Source organism: Cucumis melo, chromosome 5 (genome assembly GCF_025177605.1).
Source record: "Cucumis melo cultivar AY chromosome 5, USDA_Cmelo_AY_1.0, whole genome shotgun sequence".
Lineage (NCBI taxonomy): Eukaryota > Viridiplantae > Streptophyta > Magnoliopsida > Cucurbitales > Cucurbitaceae > Cucumis > Cucumis melo.
In genome coordinates this window covers 3,047,733-3,060,408 of record NC_066861.1, presented here as the reverse complement: position 1 = coordinate 3,060,408, position 12,676 = coordinate 3,047,733, and the positions used below count along the sequence as shown (strand labels likewise).

Below are 12,676 nucleotides of genomic sequence, written 5' to 3'. Positions count from 1 at the left end.
TTGAGCGACTGACATTGAAGAATTGTCTTACTAACCGTGTTTAATCTCATGCAAAAATCGACAATAAAATCATCTTAGTGTCAAGCAAAAACCGACATAAAGGTGATCGATGTCGAACATTTTTAATAACATTATTTTTCATTTCTAACAGGCGACTGAAATTGTACCACTATGTTAGTTTTCGATTGACATTAAAAGTCAATTTTTTTTTTCTTGTTGTGGATGGGATAAACTACTCTCATTGCAATCTGTTTGAGATGAAATCAAATGTTATCAAATATGAGCAATGATCGGTGAAGAATTTGCAAAGAATAGAAAATGGTGAATAATGGGCAACAAAGTTAATTTTTTTTTTTTTTTTTTGTTGTGGATGGGATAGACTACTCCTCTCATTGTGAACTGTTTGAGATGGAATCAAACACTATCAAATATGAGCAGTAAGAATTTGCAAAGAATAGAAAAAGGTGAACAACAACAAGTTCTAGATCGTTCTCTTACTACTTTCCTTGTGGTCATAAAGGTTGTTCTTAACTATTAAGTTAAACTAAGGAATAAATAACCGATAAAAAAATATCATAGAAAAGTTCGGCAGAACTTTGGTCTATCTCTAAGACCAAATATTTGCACACAGAATCAATATGTAATAGATTACCAAAAATAGGTAGGGAGCAAGTGGGCTTTGCAAATTCCAAATTTTATGAAAATGGAAAAACTAAACACACAGACGAAAATGATAGCAATTGAAAAACGTACCTACATGAAGGAGAAGAAAACTTTGGCCTTTGGGGCGGGAAGCTAAAGAAGAAGGCAAAAGAAAAAAAATATATATGTATATGTATAGATGTACATCTATATGTCTAAATATATATGTATATGTATAGATGTACATCTATATGTCTATGTAGATGTATATGTATATTGATGGGAATGTTAGGCATGTTCAGTGAAAATCGATTGAATTTTATCCTAATTGTTCCCGGTTAACATATTACAAAACCCTGTTTAATTAAATTAGGATTTTAAGAGATTTTATCTCTGTAGCTCTAATTTCTCAATTTTTTCACATGTACTCAATCGACCGGATTACAACTAGAATTGACCTGTTATTCCTCGAACTCATAATCGAGTTGTGGGACTTGATCAATTGAAGAGAGAGATAAGATGAAATTTGAGTAGCAAATTGGAGTTGAGAGTTGAGGTTTTTTTTTCTTTTTTTTTTGCCTGAGAATGGATAAAAAATAGGGTCAACTAGAAGAATAGCAACTTTAAAATTGTCATTTTGAAAAATAGCAAAACCGTTTTTTTTTTTCAAAAATGGAAAAATGAAAAAAAATACAATAAATAAGAATTTGCAAAAACCCAAAATACCTCTATACATATAGAGGGTAAGCTACTTTCTTAAGCTAAAATGAAATAATTATACTTTAATAAATGTTGAAATATAATTACAACTACATATATACTTGTTCAATCAAAATTAGAACCCTTTATCTCCATTTTTTAAAACTGTTGCAATGATTTGCATTTTCCATTTTTGTTTTTCGATTCTCCATCTTTTTTGTCTCCCATCTTCTTCAAGCGAACAAGCCCTAATCTTTCCACTTAAAGAGGGCCAACCTCAATCTCCACCCTCTCTTTTGCAAGTTACCATTCCATTTGAAGTTTCAGTTTCATCTTCAACTTCATGGATCATGCATTTTCAAGAAGAATATAAGCATTTGAAGTATGTAAATACTATCTTAATTTTTCATCTTCCATCTTTGATTTTCAATTCTATAACCTACAATCACGCTTGGGGTGGAAGAACAAAAACCTTGACTCGGAAGATACAAAAGTTGCATTTTCTTTGTCTCTTAGGGAAATTTTAATTGATTTTTTTTAAAATTATTTATATTATTTAATTAATAAAATGTAGATGAAATTTGGGAAATTTTATCTAAAAAACACAATATCTTAGCTTATTTTGTTGGAAAAAAAATTTAAAAAATAAACTAAGATCTTAATATGAAAATTAATTTTAATTTCCAAATTAAATATTCAAAAAATAATTAAGATCCAATAAGAAAACTAATTTTAATTTCCAAATTTTCCATGGTGGAAAAGATTCAAGGTTATTTTGATATAAAATAATGGTTGAGATTTAGCCAATAAAAAAAATAATAATATGGTTATTTTGAAATAAAAAAAATGAATAAAGTTGTTTTAATCTTCAACAAAATTCTTAAATCCTAAGATATTAGGAAGAGGTTATGATAGTGGTTGTATATCACCAATTAATTACACGTGAGAGACTTTTGATAAGACCAGACCACATATATTGAAATAATTACAGTTCGCGAACGTGAGTATTTTGGTATCGTATAAAATACCATGAAATTGTGGCACTCTGAAATTATGGTAGTTGGTATGTTATTTCTTCAATCACATGAACATCCAATTATAAACATCAAACCAATATTGATAGAAATTACAATTTAATTAATGTTATTCAGTCAAATGAACATATTTTGGTTTAAAAATCTTTCTAAATACGATTAATGCAATAATTTTCTGGTTTTAATTCATTTCCACCCTTGTACGAATTAATGGTACTAAACTAATTATATATACACACAATGCTATATTTTAGAATAAGTTAATTTAAATTTAATAAGAAACCTTGAGAAACAAATAGGCGAATTCTCACTTAAACAAAGAGGGCATGAAAAAAGAAAATTGATAAAATAAATAATAATTTGGTTATTTTGAAATTCAAGTAAGGATATTTTGAAATAAAATCAATGTTTGAGATTCCCCCAGATTCAAAACAATAATTTTGTTATTTTGAGATTCCCAATTAATGTGATTTTGGTATAAAATCTATCGTTGAGATTCTCCAATTTTAAAAATTAATTTTAATTTTCAAATTAAATATTTAAATTTTAAAAAAATTAAGATCTAATAAGAAAACTAATTTTAACTTCCAATTTATTAAGGGTCGAAAGATTTGGTTATTTTGAAATAAAAGAATCGTTGAGATTTAGCCAATAAAAAAAATAATATGGTATTTTGGAATAAAAAATAAAGAATAAAGTTGTTTTAATCTTCAACAAAATTGTTAAATCCCAGGATATTAGGAAGAGGTTATGATAATGGTTGCATGTCATATTAACACGTCGAAATTAATTACAGACTCATATATGTATATCACCAATTAATTACACTTGAGTGACTTTTGATAAGAACATAAATGTATATCACCGGTATGAATCTACATTCATTTTCTCAAAATTTAAATCACATTTGAATATATAGCGGTCAAAGTTTGATTTTTCAAAAGTTAAAAGTCAACTCTTTAACTTTTTACAACTTTGACCATTTCCATCAATTTTGAGCTTACGAATATGAATCTAAATTCATAATTGTAATATTTAAATCGCATTTAAACATAAATCTCTATCTAAAAACGTACATATATCACAAATACTTGTCAGTTTTTCTCTTTCCTTTCCTAATTCAAATATCCATTCCACCGTACTAATTCTAGCTTTATTCTATATAAGCTAACAGGGAACCTAATGAATCTATAGATTATAGATATCAATGATAAGAGATTAACTGACTAAAATCTTTTAGAATGAGCTAATAAACAATATCCATTAACTAACGAGTCATTCCACTAAAGTCTCGTACGTAGTTGTACTCCTTTCACTATAGATATATTGGTGTCCATTTGATATAACTATGATCAGTAAGTTAATCCTTCACAACTCGTAATCTCATATGGATCAAAATTACTATTTTACCCCTGAAATTACATTTTGTTCCTTGAGTCCAATCGATCATTTAATAAATAATTGGTTTAAGATCCAACCTATAAAATGAATCCCTCTCAAGCCAATGAGAGGGTGAGGCCCTATGTTCAAGACCTGAATTTAGGGTATAAGGGAACAACCTATCTGCTGATGCTAAAGTAGTCATGAGTGAATTCAATCTTACATCCTATGTCTCTAGCTATCCGTCCGGTTTTACCTCTGAACTATGAGGCTTGTTGGGTCAGCATTGATGAGTTGTCATCACCTATTGAGATCTAAGGATAATCCCATGTAAACATAAGTGCATATATAATTAGCTTAAGATTAAGATTAAGTTACCTAGGTCATCAATAATGGAAATAGTCGATTTTATACCGTAAACTACGTTATAACATAAATGTGACTATTTCATGGTTTAGTCTTATGTAAACTCTTTACATAGAATATCTCCACTTTCATGTCTCTATACAAACGATTCAGGATAACATAATTTTTACTAACTACAAAGTGAGTCACATCTATAGGGTTCTCAGAATAAGGCGAGACGCTCAACCTTATTCATATACTATATATAGACCGTTTAGGCTATATACTCAAACTTGAACCATGTTAATTTATGTCTCTACAAAGAATTCAAGTTTACTCAAGATAGCCTCATGACCTTAGTTTATATGATTCAAGATTATAATATTCAATTTCACTAATAATTTCTCAATACTAACTTTATTGAATAGAATATAATTTTAAAGTTATAAATTATGAGTTTTATGACATAAAGTCCAACATATATGTCTATGTGTACATATGTATGTATTATATATGTACATATATATATGTATATATATATATATATATGTACATATATGTATGTATATATATGTAGATATCCTCTCTTTTCATGCATTCACTTAATAAGTTGCAACTTACTAATACCACCCGGAAGCTCCTCCGACAACCGGACACCAGAATGTGCAATCCAACTACCATGATTAAAACCAAGAATACTTATTGGAGATAGTGGCTGAGAGTTCATAAATAACTGAGGTACAAATTGCAGAGGAAAGTGCAGGCGACAGAGGAAGGTGCAGGCGGCAGAGGAAAGTGAGGGCAACGAGTTAGGCGATAGTGAACCTTTCGAATCCAATTTTGATCCACTGGTACTCTTTGAGAAGGAATAACTTTCGGCGTTGGATTGTGGAGTGTATAGTGAGATGTCGATTATAGGACAGAGAAATGAAATGGAAGATGAAGTGAGAGTGGAATTGGGATTGAGAACAATTAATGATGAGAAGTACAATTTCTTTGCCATGTATGACGGACACGGTGGCACTCAGGTTGCGCAAGTGTGTCGTGAACAGTTGCACCAGATTGTGGCAAAGGAGATTGTGGGTTGGGGAGACATAGATGGGGCGGAGTGGGGGAGGTTGATGGAGAAGTGCTTTGAGAGAACGGATGACGAAGTGAACAGAGGTGCCGTTGCCATGAAAACGGTCGGCTCGATCGTGGTTACGACGATGATTGGGAATGAGGAAGTGGTGGTGGCCAATTACGACAATTGTCGAGCCGTTTTGGCTAGAGATGGAATTGCGTTGCCCTTGTCTGACAATTATAAGCCTGGCAGAGATGATGAGTTGAAGAGAATTGAATCTATCAATGAGAGGGTCATAAACTGGAATGGCTACCAGGTGCTAGGAGTTTTTGCCACTTCAAGATCCATCGGTGATGAATATCTCAAACCATTTGTTATCTCAAAACCAAAAGTGACTGTGACCAAGAGAATCGACAACGAAGAGTTTCTCATACTAGGAAGTGATAGTCTATGGGATGTTGTTTCGAATGAAATTGCCTGCAACATAGTGAGGAGATGTTTTGGAGGCCAAATTGAAGAGGCTTTTGTTGAAGGTAGAGAACGACAATCATGTTGCTGAAGCTGTAGCAGTGTTGGTAGAGTTCGCGGTGGCTTGTGGAAGTAAGAACAACATCAGTGTAATTATAGTAGATTTGAGGAAACCAAAACATTCCTCTCCACGAATCCAACGACTTCGTGGTTTCGTGTAGACTTTTTCAACTTTCGACTATACTGCAAGCTCACCGTGGATTCATAATTTTGTCTGTGGATAGAGGTAATTCTATGGCAATCATATGCTAAAAATGGGTAGGACCAAGAAATAACTGCAATGATAGTATAACAGCTAATTCTTTTTCTTTATAACTTGTTCTTCAATATATGTATATTGATACCCTACATCGAGTGGACTTGCGTTTTCTAAAATATATAAATATATATACACACAAATACGTATATATATACGTGTGTACGTATGTATATGTATGTATGTATATATGTATATATGTATGTTTGTATATATGTACTTATATGTATATAAGTATGTATGAATATATGTATGTTTGTATATATATACTTATATGTATATATGTATGTATGAATATATGTACTTACATGTACATATGTATGTATGTAGGTACTTAAATAGATGTATATGTGTGTGTGTATATATATATATATAATATCATATATATCTTTGATAAACACTAGTAGATATTTATAGCTTTCTATAAATGTGAATTAATGTATAGGATTTAAAATTTTACTATATTTTGTAAATATCTTTAACCCTTTTTTTAAATAATTTGTTATATATATATACATACATACATACATATATATATATATATATACATATGTACATACATACATATATATATATGTACATACATACATACACTAGTAAACAACGCGTGCGATGCACGTAAAAATCACACACAATTTTTTTTTTAATTTTAATTTAACTTTGTAAAATTCGAACAATCATTTCAATATTCTCCAAATTCATCATCTTCTTCTCCTATGTTTCTTTGTTTTTCCATTGATCGAATTTTGAATTTGATTTGTTTGCACAATTCAAATTCCATTTCTTAACATCTTACGTTGGAAACTTAACCATCTAATCTATATATATCCAAATAAAGTGGAAGATAACATTATGTAATATTTGTGGAAGATGAGAAAGTTACAATTATGACCCTAATAACATACAACATTAACTAATATCGGTTATGGAATCAAAACATTTTTTTTTAATAAGAAGATGCAAAGTTAACAAAGTGTAACTTCTATCGTGTTGAATGTAAAAATGACCACAAACATTAAATCTATGTAAATGAGAAAATTGTCACTAAAGCAAAACTAAAAAAAAAGTTATAATGAAATGGTAAAAACATCCAACAGAATTATATTTCTTTTAAAAATGTGAAATTTCAAGACTTTAATATTTCTCGCTTTACACATTTTATTACCTTTATGTATACTTTATAAATTTCAACAATATTTACATTGTTTTAATAAAATCAAAGTATAAGTTACTCAACCATTTCATTAATAAAATAGCTTTGATAAAAAATATTAAATGAAGAAAAATAGCAAGATTCCCATGGTTACATTAAAAAAGATTCTCAATATTACATGACTTAAACATAAAGAGCATAGACATATGTATATGCAAACCACGAAGTTTGGTGGTTCGAGTTTCCCCAACTTTTATTGTGTACTAAAAAGAAACCTATAAATGAAGGAATATACACAAACATATTTCTATACACAAAAAAAAAAAAAAATAGGCAACAAAATAAAAAAAAAATAGAAAAGAATAGAAAAACATGATTTGATTTCTTTTTTGCCTTAAGCATTTTGTTGTGACTTGTGAACATAAATGAAAAAAAATGGGGTATTTATACCCAAAGATTTGAAAAAGGAACAAATTAAAAGGTTGCAAGAGATACAAATCATAAGAGAATGTGAATAGTTGGAAGATAAAAGATTAAGGGAGAGAGAGGAATATGAATGAATTTGGATAAATTTAAATGACACAAATTAATTGGAGAAAATTTTTTAAAATTTTGAGAAAAGTTATAATAAGAAGATGAAAAGTTAACAAAGTGCAACTTCTATTTTATTGAATATGAAAATGACCACAAACATTAAATTTACGTGAATGACAAAATTGCCACTAACAGAAGACTAAAATAGAGTTATAATGAAAGAGTAAAATGGAACTTGAAAGTTTCTCCACTTCCATCCTTTTATATATACTATAAATATTAGAAATAATTGATATTTTGCTATTATCTTATTTTTTTATTAGTCAATTAACGGTCAAATCAATATAGAGATATTTAGTATCATTTTTCAAACTTCAACGACCAAAATGATTCTTTTAAAATCTCGAATATCAAATAAACATTAACATGAAATCTTATGACCTAACTCTGTGGGTAACAAAAGGAAAAAAGAGAGGGAGAGAGAATATGCATTAGGGAATAATGTTTTGTTGTATAAAATGACATTCACATAACTCATTCACCACAAAATGACAAACAATATAGAACCTCTTTAGTGAACACCAAGAGACCATTTATATATTTATAACTTCGAAGCAGCCTTATATATACATTTTAAAAGAAACATTTGACATATAATTTAAAAAATTTAGAATAACTCCAAAAACAATTCTCTAGCAAGAACACCAACAAAAACTTCCAAATGAATATTCAATTTCATGAAATATTTAAATTATAGACTTACACAAATTGTTTACAATCTCTTTTTCCTAATTATATTGATAAATATATCAATAAATTAAATATTTCAGTTCTCAATGAACAATATTGAGTTTTTTTTAGAAAAGAATTATCGTGTTTATTTTTTATTTTTTTTAAAATATGTTTGATGTGATATTTTTTTTAAAATATGTTTGATTAATCACATCGAAAAATATTTAAAATATCTGTCCACAGACAATATGTCTCATAAACTAAAATAAACGTCGATAGATATTAAATTTAAAATTTTTAACTTTTTTTCACATGTTATATTTTTGTCAGCAAAAACGATGATGTGTTCATGCAATACACAACTTTTTCCATTTTTCACTGGCATAAACGAAAATTTGCTCACACAATAAAATTATGTCGGGACATCATATATTTACTCACATTTTCTTTACGTTGTTAAAAAAATAACTGTCTGAGTAATGCATGATTAAAAATTACATTAATCATGGAATATATGGTATAGCATGACAAGCACATATTTCAAAATGTTTGTGAAACATTCCAAAATTTACTTCAATTTCTGCTAATTCTCACCTACTAATTATTTTAGCAAAAGGAGGACAAGAATATGTCACCAAAACATAAACAAATAAATTGCAATAACTACTCTAACAACAAGTTCATGGGTCAATTTTGATTATTTTTTCTATGTATAATTTTAATAATGTCATTATATATTTTTATTTCCTAAAATTTTTTAATTTAAATCTTGAGAGATATAAAATTAAGTATTTAATGGGATTAATAAACTTCTTGAAGACAGGTGGGAATGATAGGGCAAAGTGAAAAGGAAAATTGGAAGACACAAGGAGTTAAAGGAAAGATTTTAGGGATAGATGGTGGATTGTGAAATGATAATAATATGTGATTTTGTGAAAACTAAAGGGGAAAGCAACACTAATATAACAGAAGCAATATAAAGAACTATGGGAAGTAGAACTGATCATGGGGTGAGGATGAAACAAATCAATACAATTGTAGAAAGAGATCAAGAAAATGGCCATTTTCACTTCAACAATTGTGGAGACTCAATTGAGCTGACAATCAAGTTACTGGTTTGGATACTTTCAAAATTTTGAGCAATAACGTGTGTTAAGTTAATAATATTAAATTTTCATTAAATTTTCATTCACATATTAGCTTAAACTTATAAATCAATAAGTGATTTAAGATGATATCAAAGTAAATGGTCCAATGAGGTCACATGTGTTCAAACCCGATTTTAGATATCGAAATGACAAGTTATATTAAAATTTTCATCACCAATAATAAACATAAGCCTTTTAGGTCAATTTTGGAGATTTAAGATGTAGGAGTAATTTTTCATCACCCGTTTTGTGTGAATGTGTTAAGAATACTCGTATAATCTTAATTTTTAGGTAGGTAGGTTGTCACCACATCTTTTATTGAGACAATATCTCTTTGTTTTACGTAGGACTAATTTTTTTATAAAAGAAAAAAGGAAAAAAAAATCCATTTATAACCTTAAACTTTGAGCAATGTATCAATTAAAAATTCGAAAACTTGGTGTAAGCAACTATGACCTTTGGTTGAGAAAAAGAAACCCTTAATAAACAAATCTAAACCAAACATGAAATTATTAACAAATCTAAACCAGTTGGTCCATATTTTTGGAAGTGTGTTTTGTTTAATTTTAGTTTATATACCTCCGAAAAAGTTGGCAAAAACAAAGAAAAATTGCAAAATATGATGAAAATTTGAAAAGCCAATAAGTTCTGTTAAATTATAGGTTAGGTTAGGTGGAGTTAGGATAGTAATTTCTAGTAAAAGAGGATTGATTTCAGAAAACGAGAGAGAAGACCACAAATATGTGTAGCCATCTAAATTTTCATCTTTACAAATATGAATTAACTGAAGTATTTAAAGAGTAACATCAAGAAACAAAGCTTCCATCTCTTTTTAAGAAAAAGAAAAAATTGGGAATAAGATTTAAAAAGAATGAAAATAACATCTACTCACTAGAGAAATTGTATCTTTTAATTAACCTAAAGTTAAAGTTTTTAACTTTGAAGTTGGTTTGTTGGACTAAAGCAAATGGGTAAATAACATATTGATAAAAGCTTGCCTCTCCATACCATTGATTAACACAAACCCTAAAAATCTCTGAATATCATTGGAAAGGTAATCTCATATCTTTCAAATATGAGAGAGAGATCATTATAAGCATATATATATAACAATGATTAAGCATATTATTAGGCTATGAAGCCCCCTTTGACGGTTTCAACTTTTTATTTTTTTATGATATCATCGTTAATGCAAACAGCCACAAATGTCATATTCGGAAAAGAAAAGCAAAAGAAAAAAAAAAAGGTCTTTGATTTAATTCTGTTTGTTTCCCTAAGCAAATCAAGAAGGAATCACCATTAGTCAAACACAGAAAACAGTAATGGAAAACCCAAACACACAACACGAAAAGTCAAAACAAACACCACATAACACAAAAACCATTGTCTTTGACCTTTCTTCTACTTTATTGACAAGTGTATATCCCATGCAGACAAAAACAAGAAAAAGAAAAAAAAGAAAAAAAAGTCATTTCTGCCTCACACAAACGTAACTAAAACAGAAAATGAAATCAACAAATTCACCTTTCTTTTAGAGAATTCAACCCAGAGATATATGAAGACGACTCTTCTCTGAAAGAAGTGTTTGGTTGACGGGAATGAAGCCTGGTCCGAGATTATATATTTAACAATCCAACAACAACCCTTTTTCTTTATCCAAAAAATTTGATATAGTTTGATATATATGAACCTCGAGCCAAACAACATTCCCATCAACCTCAACCTCTTTTTCACACACCAGGTAATGTACAAAACTCAAGCCTGGCATGCATGATGGACCTTGAGAACATGATTTGTTACAAGTCCACCAAACACCCATTTCGAGATTTGCTCGAGTTTTGGAGGAAGATTATTAGACAAAAAAAAAAAGAGAGAAAGAGGACCATATTAAGGTTTTGATCCAAACCTCTTTTATCTCAACAGAAAGGAAAGATGAGAAAGAGGGAGAGAAAAGATCGTATAGGATTTTAGACAGAGAAAGGGAAATTGAAATTAGAAAAAGAATAGGAGAGTTGACATTGAGTAAACCCTAGAACACATCACTTTATAGTGCGACGATAAGAGATGCTCCTTGCTTTTAACCATTTCTTTTGGAAATATTTTTCATTTTATGACGTCAGTCAGTTAGGCACAAAATAAATAGGGTTTTCTTTTTAATTTACCCTAAACTATGATTTTGGTTCTTTACATTTATAAAATATTCCATTATCCTAAAAGTTCATTATATTATATTATATCTTTTTATGAACTGGACATTCATTATATATAATTTCATTTCAATGGATTGGGTATTCTTACCATATCCAAGTGGTATGATAATTAGAATGACTTTAGCTAATTGCTATCACCATCTTGTCCTTTTAATTGGACTAGAAAAAGATCATAACAAGTGATCATCACAAATGATGTATTGAATTTTTATTATGTATGCTCCAAAGCAAAATAAGGCCTTTATGCAGAAGGGGTTTTCATGTGTAAAGAGAATAAACAAACTATACACAATTGAAAAATGAGATTTAACACAAATTTTAGTTTACATTCATAAGTGATGAATTAGATCTACTAAGGGAATCTGCCAATACAAACAATATTAGATAATGAACATATTTTACCAAGCTCACTTCTTTAAAATTCAATATTTTCATTCTTCTTCATTGCGAGCACTATCATGAGCATATGCAATTTTATATTGGACAAGAAAAAGAAAAACATGTTTATATATAGAAAATTTTAAATTGGCAAATTCACCCATAGAGAGAGTATAAATTATGTTCACTTTGCCACTAAATTATAATTACTATATTATATCAAACTTTTGTTTTGTATGAGTATATGTTTTGATTATTTTTTTTTCTATTTGGTTAATTGAATTAATTTTTTTGTATTAGAAGTTAGGCTGTTAAGTTTGAGTTTAGCTTCTTGGAATCACAATCAATATATTGAAATAAACATTTGAATCATTTAAATGAGAATTTAGATAAAATATATAATTTTTACTCGAAGAATATAAGAGAGAGGAATAAAACTATCAATTTGAGAAATTGTTTTAGATGAAAAAAGTGGCTGAAAATATTTATTAATATTATAGAATAGACTTCGATAAACTACTATATATGCTTATCATTCTCACTGGTTATCAATGACAGATCGCAATAGACGACG

General features: G+C 28.9%; 1 protein-coding gene and 1 non-coding gene across 2 annotated transcripts; one reads left to right on the top strand and one right to left on the bottom strand.

Moving 5' to 3' along the window:
* Nucleotides 1–5,005: 5,005 nt before the first annotated feature.
* On the top strand, nucleotides 5,006–5,722 carry LOC103491660 (probable protein phosphatase 2C 8). Its single transcript, XM_017045239.1, has one exon. It carries the CDS (start codon nucleotides 5,006–5,008, stop codon nucleotides 5,720–5,722), a length of 717 nt encoding a protein of 238 aa, XP_016900728.1.
* A 5,377-nt stretch (nucleotides 5,723–11,099) lies between these two features.
* Nucleotides 11,100–11,229, bottom strand: MIR166G (microRNA MIR166g). Its single transcript, NR_120781.1, has one exon. It is a non-coding gene; the product is annotated as a microRNA MIR166g (primary transcript).
* Nucleotides 11,230–12,676: the final 1,447 nt, after the last annotated feature.

Excerpts from the sequence above, each read along its gene's own strand:
- LOC103491660 (XM_017045239.1), top strand. The coding sequence starts at position 5,006 with ATGTCGATTATAGGACAGAGAAATGAAATGGAAGATGAAGTGAGAGTG.